We start from the raw sequence: 13,056 nt of genomic DNA on the forward strand, positions 1-13,056 counted from the left end.
CCTGACGTCAAAGCAAAAGGAAGTTGGCCGCTTTACACTTACACAAGTCTACATTATCATCGTCATTCCTGTGACCAGACGAAATAAGAATTAAATCACTCGACTTACTGTTCGGAGACTGACAAACTCTGCACAATAATATTATATTTGTATTATAATTTATTAACTTTAAATCTCACATCGCTGACACTGATCGTAAGTCATAAGATACCGGAAGCTTATCTATGAAACAGGTGTACAAAAAAATAAATAAAAAATAAATAACATTGAAAGCTGTATGGGAATATGCCACTGGTCCCGCTAGATGGCGCTTGAAACTCAGTATGAGTCACCTGCGGATCACCTTTTGGCATCAGAAGCACGTGAACATGAGGAAGCAGAGGCATTAGTGAAATCTAGGGGCAGCACAGCTGAAGATAGAGGTGTCACTTTAAGAGGCGTATAACACTGAATTAATGAATGCATGTATGATTTTTATTGACGTGGTATGAGGGAGGAAAGATTAATTTAATGACAAGTAAAGGTGGAAAAATATCCCACAGCTGAAGCACTACCAGCACATTGATCCAAATATCGAAAGTATTGGTACCATCACTGGCATCAGTATCTTTGTTTCTATCTTCAAAGTCCAGTATTTATCCTACTGTCCAGCCATATACATTCTCTTCCGCAATTCTGCAACGACAGGTCTGTCACAGGGCTAACACACAGAAACAGCCAATCATTTACACTCACATTCCCACCTACGGGCAATTTGGAATCACCAATTAACCGAACCCCACTGTATCTCAGTGAACTGTGTCAAATAAATTTTTTTTATCTTTTTTAGTAAAAAAATATTTTCACCTATAGCACAATTAAATAACCGAATGTGACCCAAAGCCCGGCACATTTACATTCCAGGTCTATTAAAACAAATACTGTATCAATATGTAAGAAAAATGTCTTAACTAATTATAGGAAGGGCAGTGCTGACACTGGATTGACCAATCAAATCTCTTATCGCAACCGTCCCGCCCCCTTCACCCCTGTGCGCTCGTGTACATTTTAGGTGTATGTGCATAACAGCGATTAAAGACAGACAAACAAAAGCGAAAAGCGGTAGCTGAAAAAGAGAGAAAAAGAAACTAGAAATTGAATAAAATGTGTTAAATTAACAGACATGCTAGCTGGCAACAACTAACAAGGCCTCACAGTCACAAAGGGTTTCTATAGCTAGTACCAGCTGTGGAGAAGTGAAGAAGAGACTGAGGAAGGTGGTAAAGTGGTAGGAAAATAATTAAGAGGGACATAATTAAGATATGAGAGATTCAAGGATTCAACTAAAATGAATGTCTACTTTGACTTTGACCCCTGCTAATGGCTAAAGTGTAGCTTTTAATTGTCACATGCAGCACTGCTGATTGGTTTTCCTTATGCAGACCTGGCTGTACGTGTTATTACTGCAGAGTGGAAGGGTTCAGAAAGCATTAACAGCAGCTCATCTAGCGAATAGAGGAACACGTAAACTTACAGAGAGGGGGTCACTGAATACATAAAAAGTCGCCGAGGCTCTGACGAACTGCAAAGTTCCAACTTCAGCACTAACACTGTGTGCTGGGAGCTTCATGGCATGGGTTTCCATGGCTGAGCAGCTCCTGTAGGTGTAATCTGCATGTGCCCCAGTGCTTCTGTCCACGTAATGTGATGTTCACGCTGCAAAGTATAAATTAGCATCTGCTATAGATGCTATATAGATAGATAGATAGATAGATAGATAGATAGATAGATAGATAGATAGAATTTGGAAACCTGTAGAAAATCATGAAAATTGATAATGTCTTAAAAAAATGTTATCTAGTCTTTCTCATGCCACAGCCAACAGGTTAGTCAATACTTTGGTATTTTCTTTTTATTTACCTATTTATTTAGATATTTGTTTATATATTATTGTATTTGCAGCAAAGGTGTCCGTAAATAAAATCAGCAGAAATCATTTGGCATACAATGAAACTGGCCTTGTGGGGTCCCGGAGGGTGCTGAGCCCCTGGGCAGTTGTTGCTTTGCTTCACAGGTAATTCAACTTTTTTAAAAAGTGTCTTCATCACATAACTCGTAATTAATGGAAAAATATATATGTTTTAAATTAGTTTCATTTGCCTAATGTTTTATCTGAGCTCATGTAATGTTGTCTTGTTATGTTTGTTTATACATGTGCCTTACCTCGTGTCATTTCATTCTGTCCTAGCCCATAAATAATTGATTAAGCTGGATTTGGCCTTTGGCCGATTCCCCTCATCAGACACTTCTCATAATTACTAGTCTGTTTAGTCTGGAGTGTGTGCCTTAAAAAGATTCAGCCGCCTCCGTCAGTGCCTTCAGTCAGCTGGTCCCAAAATAAAGCCTCTCAGGAGCACGAGAGGCACCGACTCGGTATTTATCAATCAGGTGCTGAAACAAGTACACTCGTTTTAGCACCTGTTACACCACATATACTTCTATTTTCAGGCATGTTATTTATGCCTATTCACCTATGGCACTGTTTCCCAAAATAGGATACATAAGCTTGTATTAGCAGAACTGGTTCAAATGTTCACATAAATAAAATGAATTTAGGCCACTGGAACACTCACGGCATGATTTAAGAGCAGTAATTATACTGCATCCAAATGTGTCTCCAGGACTCAAGAAGCTGTCTGAACATAATCAACCACTGCAGTTACACCGATGCCATTTAATTAGCATCTATTATATGAAGTTTTAGAATACATTAAGTAGGTAGGGGATGTATTTCTGTTTTTCTCTCTTTAACCCACTTCTTTGTCTCATTTTCTCCTTTGATTCCAGTTTCCAACCAATCAAAAACTACTCAGACTAAATCTGTTTCAAAGACAAAATCTGTGTACTATAAAAATATTTTGTTTTTTCTGAGTATTTATGTGCATATTGTGTCTAAGCAACTGCTGTTGATCAAACTGCTGCCTAAAAAGGCCAAGCCACTTCTGCAGATTAGATTTTAAATCTCTACGGCCCCACTTTCTTGCTTAAATTAAAGTTAAATACTATTAAAAACATATTTTCAGGTTGTCTAATGCCAGACATATACTATTAGTAGATATTCAAAAGTCAAAGATACTTTTTTCCACCATTTCTTTGGATACAGATGAGTGTGTTTGTCCTACACGGCGATCCTCCTTAGAGGCAATCGCTCTGTCACATTGTGTTTAGGTTGATGGTTTAAAGGGTGCAAGCCAGAGACACAGTTTCCAAGAAAGATCAGCAAGCAACAGATAAAACCTGTACCTACTATTTCTGTTTTATTTCATCCCACCCAGATCAAGAATACGTGTGGTTAAAGTCCAACGTGGAAAAGGCATTAAGTAACGTCTCCCTCTTGGCGTCAGATCTTCCCATTGCGTCAAACGAATAAAGAAAACAAAACCTGGAAAATGCTAAAGCTCATAAAGGTTGTGCAGAACACCTCGCCAGGATTATGATTGTCATTAAGGACTACGTTAAGCCATGTTTGGTACAACACAGTAACCCCTGACTTGTGGGGTGTCCAGGTGGCTTAAACTGTGTTAACCTCGGCTTAACTCCAGCAAAGGTCTTGTCATCCTTTGGATGCAATAAACACTACATTTACATTTACTACATTTTTAAAGCTTTCTGTCTCATAATCAAGGATCTTTTTTAACTAAAAAATATTCCCTAGTATCCCCATCAATCCTAAAATGTATTACTTTACATTCCTGTGTTCTTCATTCTTTTAACATAAGCTAATTATAACGGACCTGTTGGAGGATTAGGAGGTTTTCAAGGGTCAAAGGGGATTCTGGTGATTGTCATTAATCTTTGGCACGTTACTTAGACACTGCACTGTTGAATAAGAAAGCTTATTCTGACCTCACCGTTGATACTCCCGTCATCTGTACCGTATTGGGAGAGTGAACTGTTAATCTGCTGAGAGCAGACAGACTGGAGTACGAGGAATCTATACATGGCTGCACACAGGCTTAAAATAAGAAAACATTTGAAACCTTTATCATATAGGTTAGTTTATTATTGCATCTCCCTATCAAGCATATATCAATACTCTTGAATCTGATATATTTTTAAAATGTTTGTGTTTTTATGATTGTAAAAGAAAATAAAAAAGAACAAATGATACACAGATACCCAGCTAACCCGTATTTACCTATCTGTAAATACGGGTTAGCTCACAGGTGCTGGTGCTGCTCACAGATGAAGTTTTTAATGCAAGCTATAAAGATGTTCAACACACTTTTTTTGATGGGAAAAAAAAATCCATCAGAGAAAAAAAACGTTGATTTTAAATGGCCTGTTTTGTTGTGCTTTCTGAATCAAAGGAGATTTGAGTGATTTGTGGAGGTGCAGAAGGGGATTATCGGCCTACTACAGCCGCATGGCGACTGTGAGGTTGTATTTATGTCCCTGTGATTGAGATGGCTGCACCTTTTGTTGTCCAAAAAAAGCTGCTCACTGATTGCTTAACAGGATTATCAAGCAGGCAAAAACAGCAATAGTGAACTGGTTAAGCCTGAAGGATGCACAGAGGGAGACAGGTATAAAAAGGGAGCTCAGCTGTAGACTGCACTCTCAACTTATCCTGACATCCTCCACCACGGTCCCAGACTACTAAGAAGAGGTAAGAATTCTTCATATTCACAGATGAATGAATGAAAGGATGGATGTGTAGTGGTGTAACTAATTATGAAGTACAGTTTTATGCCTGATAGCCCCCTGCAACCTTGAATTGGATAAGTGACTATGAAAATGGATAGATGTCAAAGGTCAAATGGTGCAATGGTGAAAATCATTGAGTTATGCTCCACTGTGGGGTTGAATAAGGATGATGGAAGTCATTACAGTATATACGTATTGCATTGTTTCAATAGGCCATTAAAGTTATCCAACAGGTTTTCTCTGAGGCCATATCTACAATCAGTGAACATATGTAAGAATGCTTGTGTATGGAGGTCAGGTAAAAAGAGCCAAAATAGTGCAAAATAAGAAGAAAATAAGAATGCAAGTTCAATTCAATTCAATTTTCAATTCAATTTTAGCTATACAGCGGCAAATCACAGCAACAGTTGCCTCAAGGCGCTTTATATTGTAAGGTAGATGCTACAATAATACATATGTAACAAAAACATCTGCTTTCTGTGGCTTTCAGTATGTCTACTAAATTATCTGCAGACAAGAATGCTATTTAATCACTGTAAAATAGAGTAATCGACCAATAAATATTAAATATAGTGCTCTGTGGTTTGAGCAAGAATCTAACAAAGGCATATTTCAGTATTTTTGAAGAGGTGTGCAACAATCACATATGCTGAAATTGCACAGCAATTAGCCAATCAGAAGAGAGGCAGGAAGCTGCTGTACCTGCTCCTGGCACTGAAATAAGTAACTGTAGCCCAAAGCAACTTTAGACTGAAGGCATCTGGGTAATTAACCAAGACTTTATTCTCATTCTTTGCATTTATCCATAATCTTTGTATATGAGATTGGAGATTGGAGTTGAGACAGAAGGTGCCAATAGAAAAAAACCAACAAATTTCTAAAGAGAAATATGATGTGATGTTTAAAAATATATAAGACCAAACAACCTGAAGACTGGAGATTATGTTGGAAGATGATGAGCAGTTGTGTTTGAAAATATGTATTTAAGTGCTTGTAGTGCTCTTAACCTTTCAGGACTAATCTTTATTTTGGAGTTATAGAGAGCTAAAGTCCTGGAATGCTATCAAATGTGATGAATGGGTTTTATCCATTTAGTGTTCCTTGAATAGTCCAAAGACTTTGGCACTTTTAGGAGAAACATACTGTGACATAACCACGTGTGCAATGTAAATCTTTGGTTGTTTGTTGTGAGGTCACGGGGGTCAGTTAGCAGACAGAAAAACACCAGTTTGGTGGAAGAGTCCTAACACCAGTGGCGTAATCTTATTGCAGAGGATTAACCCTCAGTACCCTCAAATGAAAGCATCACTCCAGCTGTCAGAGAGATCTGTGACCTCCTGATCACTTTTTGATCATTTGTTTTTTTTGCACCTTTCTTCCAACAGAATACTTCCAAAAACCTTCTAGAGATGGCAAAGTAAGTACCGGATACATTTTGTTTTTATCTTTATGTCCCAGAGGAACTGCTGATTCTAATCAAACTATTTAAAGATCTCTCTCTCTCTCATACTCAAAAAATATAACAATCCAAAGCTATTGTTAGTGGAAAGATGTTTCCCTTTTACCTAAAGAAAATCTGACAGGGGCCGAAAAGTTGATAATAATTGTGATCTGATGGAAATTGGTGGAGTTATAGACAGGATGGTCAGCCAACTCCTAAAAAGGGACAATTCGTTTTAAAGTATTTATTTAAGGTCTGTAAAAGGCTTAGTCTCTCAACATGCATTTTCAAATATGGTAACACAGCTCTGAGCTTTATTTGATGACAGTGGGAATTGGTTATTTGGGGAACCCTCTTACAGCATTTGCAGCTCCCTCACCTGAGCCAGCCTCTCAATCCGAGCTTGATGAGGTAAAGCAGCTCCACGCTTAGCTGTTACTAACTGGATAACGAGGAATAAAGGATTACCAGCCCTTCTGTCATTTGCCAAGAAACCAAATTTACCCACAGGATCCAAATTTAATCACTATTTTATCTTGTTAAGCCCGACAGTAACTCCATGGATGTAAGTGGATGCACTCTTCTTTTAAAAACACGGGTTCTCCAGCTTTATTCAACATTTCACACACTTATTTCTGCCCTGGTTGCCAGGATAAGGAGGTTAATAGTTCAACTGTAATCTATACAAAAAGGTTAATTTAAAGGTTGAGTTTTAAGGTGAGTGGTGTTTCTCCTTTTTGCTTCACAGGGTTTTCAAGAAGACCAGTGGAAACGGAGGGGTATGTTCTCTTTTATTCTCTTAAAACATTTTTTTAATAGACTGAAAAAGGGGTAAAACTTAAAAGGTTCTGAAACACCACGCTTTCCCTTCTTCAATGTGACAGCTGACCCTCTACCTGGGGAAGAGAGACTATGTGGATCATGTGGACAAAGTGGACAGAGTTGGTACGTTCCTATTGCTATTGTGTCTGCAAATGCACGGTCATTATGAAGACAATAACTGTGCCTGTAATCCTGCTCCCTTGCAGACGGCGTCGTAAAGCTGGACCCAGCAGATTTCGGAGACAGAAAAGGTAGCGTCACATAAAGCGCCGTTTTAAATTGGGTTCAGTTCTATAAATAGAAACCTTTGCCAATCATTGTGAAGTAACTGATGTAATTACACCTGTCTGCAGTGTTCGTGCAGCTGGCATGTGCCTTCCGTTATGGTAGTGATGACCTGGATGTGATGGGCCTAGGCTTCAGGAAGGACATCTGGATGCTGCAAACCCAACTCTATCCTAATGGCGAGAAGCCTGCCTTGAGTGCCATGCACGACACCCTGCTGAAGAAGGCAGGAGACAACGCACACCCTTTCTCTTTTGAGGTGTGTGACTCAGGACCACAAAATTAAGCACGACAAGCAGTTTATGACCTCAGCCATGTGAGAAAGAGTTGTTGTTTTTGTTTTTTTAGAAATTGTGCATGTAACATTCAATGACACATGATGTTACTCCACTTTAATACTGAGTATTTAATAGACATTTATATATTTTTATCTTAACATGGAAAAGCTCAAATTAACAATTTTTTTTCTTCCTGAATATCGAAAATTATGCTTTATTTTGTAATTTCATGGAAGTAGCTCTTGTGTTTTCTTATAAAACTTAGTCTTTGTCTCCATAGATTCCAAACAACCTACCCTGCTCAGTCTGTCTGCAGCCTGGACCTGATGACCAAGGAAAGGTGAGGCATCCCTTTACCTTAGAGTATATAGGCAAGGATGTCACTTGTTTAAATATCAGCTGTTTACAACTTCACTGTACTTTGCAGGCTTGTGGCGTTGACTTTGAGGTCAAAACTTATCTTGCCATGGAAAAGAACAACCCCAATGAAAAGATTGAAAAGAAGTGAGTTTACTTCCACTAATGTCTTTTGCCTTGCTATCTCACCTCTCTTTGTTCCATTTCATTTTTCCTCACCTCATCGCTTCTTCCTTCCCTCTCCTTCGCCCTGACAGGGACACCGCCCGTCTCATCATTCGTAAAATCCAGTACGCCCCGTCTCAGGTGGGCGCCGGGCCCAAGGCTGAAATCTGCAAAAGCTTCATGATGTCTGACAAGCCTGTTCATCTAGAAGCGTCAATGGAGAAAGATGTACGGCAGCAAAATTTTACTTCCCTAATTTTCAGCTTCACCCTGTTGAAATGGGAGCTGTGCAGTGAACCAATTAAAATCTCTGTCCTGTTTTGCCGCAGCTGTACTTTCATGGTGAAGCGATCCCGATCAAGATCAAAATCAAAAACGAGAGCAACAAAACAGTCAAGAAAATTAAAATCAATGGTGGGTACCTCTATTCACTGAAATACTGAAATAAATCCTGAAAATATTATAAAGAAATAACATTTTTCTATATCTTCCTCCCTGCAACAGTGGACCAAACCACAGACATCGTCCTCTACTCGACAGACAAATACACCAAGTGTGTTCTTAACCAAGAGTTCGGGTATGTGGGCAGAAACCTGAAAGCACAGCAAATGTCACAGAAGCAAAATGAAAATATAAAATTGGGTCAATCTGCTTATGTGTTTCTCTTCACTCTCTGCAGAGAGACGGTGGACTCTAACGGCAGCTTCGAAAACACTCTGACCATCACACCTCTGCTCACTGATAACAAGGAGAAAAGAGGTTTGGCGCTGGACGGTCGACTGAAGGACGAGGACACCAACTTGGCCTCCACCACCATGTAAGTGCACACTGGTGTAAAGTTTGGGCAAAACACTCTTCTCTGTCGGTTTTTTGTTGCTTCACATTTCCAGCCGCTTTCTTGTTCAGTGTCCGCAATGTCTTACAGTAGTACACTCAGCTAATTTAAACCCCCCTAATCCTTCAAATCCCTGCGCTTCGTCCTCCACAGGCTGCGACAGGGAATAGAAAAAGAGGTGCTGGGTATCCTGGTTTCCTACAAGATTAAAATTAACCTCATGGTGGCTGGAGGAGGGTAAGTATTTTTTGACACGTAAACCCCGTTCAAGATTAAACAGAACAAAACGGAAAAGGCCGGCTTACATTTTTCGTCTTTTCTCCATGTAGTCTGCTGGGTGGCCTCACTTCCAGGTGAGTAATATTTAGTAACAATATTATCACAATCCATACAGAAATGAAGATTGCATGCATTCACATTATTTGGCTCATTTTTCTCTGCAGTGATGTCACATTGGAGCTCCCACTGAATCTCATGCACCCCAAGCCTGAAGGTATTTTATTTTTACCTTGTAGAGCCTAAAAGACTCCTAAAAAATTATATAAGTGCCTTTAAAATGATTTTAACTCTCATGCCTAATTACGTTCTCGCCTTTGTGCTAATCTCTTTTCTACACGGAGCAGAATAAGGAGTATACACTGGTGTAAGTTGTGTTTAATACTTTATTATTTACATGTTGTTTTGGGTGCTATCACCTAGACATTTCCTTATTAGGACTTGACTTAGAAGCTAACAAATGAAAGCTGAATTTTAAGAAAATGTTTTAAAAATTGCATACAGTGTAACATATAATACAATGGAAAACGTACATAAGCATATAAAATGTTAAAACAATTTGTATTTGAAATCAGCAGCATGTTTAAAAAGCTAGAATAGGTTTTTTTATACAACTTTGTGTTTCATGAATGAAGATGGGAAGAGGTTAACCCCCTCAATAGGACATTGTTTGGTCAAATAGTTCAAAATGTTCAGCATGAAGTTAAGAATAATTTAGGAACGATCCTTTTTGTTAATCCTAAGAGTAAAGATGTGGGGAAACCCAGAAAAAATCATGCACAGGAAACAATCATGCTCTTGGGAACAATATATCTGAACAAAATATAAAAGTTTAGAAGTACTTAGTTACTTTGAAGGTCTTTCCACATGTTACACGTATGAAAGGAGGATATCTGTGTAGTAAAAAAAAAAGTCTAAACTGGTCTGCCAACAGTCCTGAAAAGAAGTTTGGTGTATTTTTAAAATGAAATAAATCCCAAAGGAAACCCAGAGCTGTTTCATTCATTATGAACCAAGAAAGGGAGAATATCTGTCGGGTGGTTTAAAAAAAAAAGCAGTGATGCAGCTGTAAATCCAAAATGAGAAGAGAGTTTTTCTAAAAAAAAAAAGCATTTTGCAGTGTCAGTTTCAATATTGAGCATGTTGTCTTTGTCTTAATTATATAGTCTTTAAACTCATTAACAATGATTTCATTCTTCTTTTATTTAAATTACACAGAGTTCTAACTAAAAATGGACCATATGTGTGATTTGTTTTTATGTTTCTTTTTCTTATTATTTCATTAATAAATTGAGCCATTGTTATTAATTTATCTGTATCCTTTTCCTGTTTTTACAGTGTCTTAAATGAAAACACCCCCATAGTCAAGGTGAGATTCAGCTATTACTATGTAACCTGCCATCTGCTATATTTATGAATTTTTGTAAGATGAAAATTAAAGTCATTAAATGTGTTGACAGGATATGCACTGTTTTATATAGAACTTCCTCCAGGACATCGAGTTGATAACTGCTTTGCTTTTAATAATGTAAATTTACAATTACAAATACATGAAAGCAATAGATTATGAGGAATGATTATGACACCTTATACTCTTAAAGAGGAAATTCTGATGCTAAAAAGTGAAGTATATTATATAATGACATCACAGATTCCAACATCTCTTTCTGTTTACTTCTCAAGAGAGGATATTACCCTGGACACTCAAAAGAAACCCATAGGAACACAAGAAAAGGAAGTGACAAAAACAAAGAAGAAAGAACACGACTGGTGTCCTCACACCAAGTCGTTACAGAGCAACCGAGGACATCTACCTTTCAGACACACCAAGGATATGTGTACAGATGTAACATCAGTCCTCTTGCAGATTTCGTGGTCATTTTGAATAAATGTAATTTTAGCCGTAGAGAGAATGCTTGAATTGCATGTTAATATCCAACATTTAGACACCCCAGACTTCTGTAGCAGCATGTTCTGATTATCCTTTGCCTGTTTCCAGGATGTGACTGGAAGGCAATGAACAAAAAATCAGAGAAACCCTCAAAAGCTGATGTGCTTTTGATTATTGTGGTGCGTTCATTCATTATTTTGAATGATGTACTTCTCCATGTGAAATGTGCTGGATTATGGTTTAGACTGGACACATGAAACATCCCAAAATACAATAAAATTGCCTGAAAGACCGTTTTAAATGTTTTCTTTCTTTCTTAATTTCGTCATCTTGTTTTCATTCATTGTTCACATCATAAGAGTAGACACTGGAGGGCACTTTACTTATGGCCAGAGGACTACTTTAGAAAAAACGAATGCCAAAGATAGACTTTCAAGAAAACACTATCAACCCTCTTCTGTATTGGAACTGAAGGACTGGATTCTAAACAAATGCTCCCAAAGACAACTGTTCTATAAATTTATAGCATCTAGGTGCTGCCTATAGGTTATAGTTTAGTTGTGTAATTTCAATTAAAGTTGAATATATTTAGGCCATAGCAGATGTCTTCTCGACATAACATCATGTCTGGGGTATACCTACATATTTACATATCCACGAACTTTCTGTGTTGTCTTCCTCTATTCCTGCCTGCTAGCTCCATGGTCAACCTCCTTCGTCCAATATATTTACAATGCCTCTTCTACACGTGTCCAAACCATCACAGCCTTGCTCTTCTAACCCTACTTGTCCCTTTGATCTAATTCTAATCTTCTCCTTTATCGTCACTCTCAGTGGAAATCTTAAAATCTCTATCCATCTTAAACCCGACTCTTACCACCCACCTCGCCACTGTCTCACCGTCCTTATACATGTCCTGCGCCAACTATTACTCCTTTTGATCTTCTCTGTACTTCTGCATCAACACTCTCAAAGCAAACATCACACATGCAGTGTGTGTAGTCACCTCTCTTCATAATTTAGCTTCCTCAAGTCTTTCCCACAGTTTTCAGTTTTCAGTTTTATTTGTCATATGCAAGTTAGCACAGGGTCAACATTGCAATGAAATGTGTTTGACGAGCAGCAGTCACTCAGCAGCATGGTAGAGTAGAAGAAAATATAATAAAATATAATAAAATAAAATAAAATAATAAAAAAAAAAAGAAAAATAGTAAAGAGCAAAATATTAGAGAGATGTGGTAAAAGAGAAAAGATTACTAAATATATATGTATCTATAAATATAAATATATGTACACTGGTGATTAAATAAGAAAATCTTGAAAAGAAATATGACGGGGGGCAGATGGGATATTGCACAGGAATGAGCAGCAGAAAATTACAGTATTGCACTTTTTAAATATAAATATCAATAACAATAGTGGAGTGACCAGTGCAGATTAAACAGAGTACTTGTGAACCTGCAAGGTAGCTTCTGAGTGTGTCCTGTGGAGTGTGTGTGTGTGTGTTTAAGTGTTGTGGTTGAGGTGTCGTATGGCTTGGTGGTAAAAACTGTTTTTAAGTCTTGTAGTCCGAGCAGACACACTCCTGTAACGTCTGCCACATGGTAACAAGGAGAACAGCTGAAGTGCTGGGTGGCTTCATGGTGTAGCCATCAGCTTTATCCCTCTCTAGTGCACTTCCATTTCTCAGGCACCCTTCCAATTTTCAAAATTGTGCTAAAAAAGTACACCGCTCCTACTCTCTTAATAATTTATTACAATAAGAAGAAGAAGAAGAAGAAGAAGAAGAAGAAGAAAAAGAAGAAGAAATCATCCACTTAATCCTCATATGATAAGTTTAGCTGAAACGATTTAATTGTTTAGGTTAATTAACTAATCAGCACACGGTGGCGCTATTGCTACCATTTTTGACTATAACAGCGAGGAGTGGGAACGCTGCCCACCAAATTTCACTCTTGTGGTCTTTACCACTATTTACCACTAGGGGCAGGCAGCTGTGGTTAAATATTTGCCGAACGAA

At 38.1% G+C, this 13,056-nt stretch overlaps 1 protein-coding gene across 1 annotated transcript; it reads left to right on the forward strand.

Moving 5' to 3' along the window:
- Positions 1-4,603: 4,603 nt before the first annotated feature.
- arr3a (arrestin 3a, retinal (X-arrestin)) lies at positions 4,604-11,337 on the forward strand. Its single transcript, XM_006784924.2, has 18 exons — positions 4,604-4,648; positions 6,072-6,103; positions 6,876-6,906; positions 7,012-7,072; positions 7,156-7,200; positions 7,303-7,493; positions 7,793-7,852; positions 7,940-8,016; positions 8,127-8,262; positions 8,364-8,448; positions 8,539-8,611; positions 8,714-8,851; positions 9,023-9,106; positions 9,199-9,222; positions 9,313-9,362; positions 9,493-9,512; positions 10,484-10,514; positions 10,829-11,337. The coding sequence occupies exons 2-16, from the start codon at positions 6,096-6,098 to the stop codon at positions 9,495-9,497; spliced, it is 1,068 nt and encodes a 355-aa protein (XP_006784987.1). The 5' UTR covers positions 4,604-4,648; positions 6,072-6,095; the 3' UTR covers positions 9,498-9,512; positions 10,484-10,514; positions 10,829-11,337.
- The last annotated feature ends 1,719 nt before the right edge of the window (positions 11,338-13,056 follow it).

This window comes from Neolamprologus brichardi, chromosome 10 (genome assembly GCF_056152115.1).
Source record: "Neolamprologus brichardi isolate AB-2024 chromosome 10, ASM5615211v1, whole genome shotgun sequence".
Classification (NCBI taxonomy): domain Eukaryota; kingdom Metazoa; phylum Chordata; class Actinopteri; order Cichliformes; family Cichlidae; genus Neolamprologus; species Neolamprologus brichardi.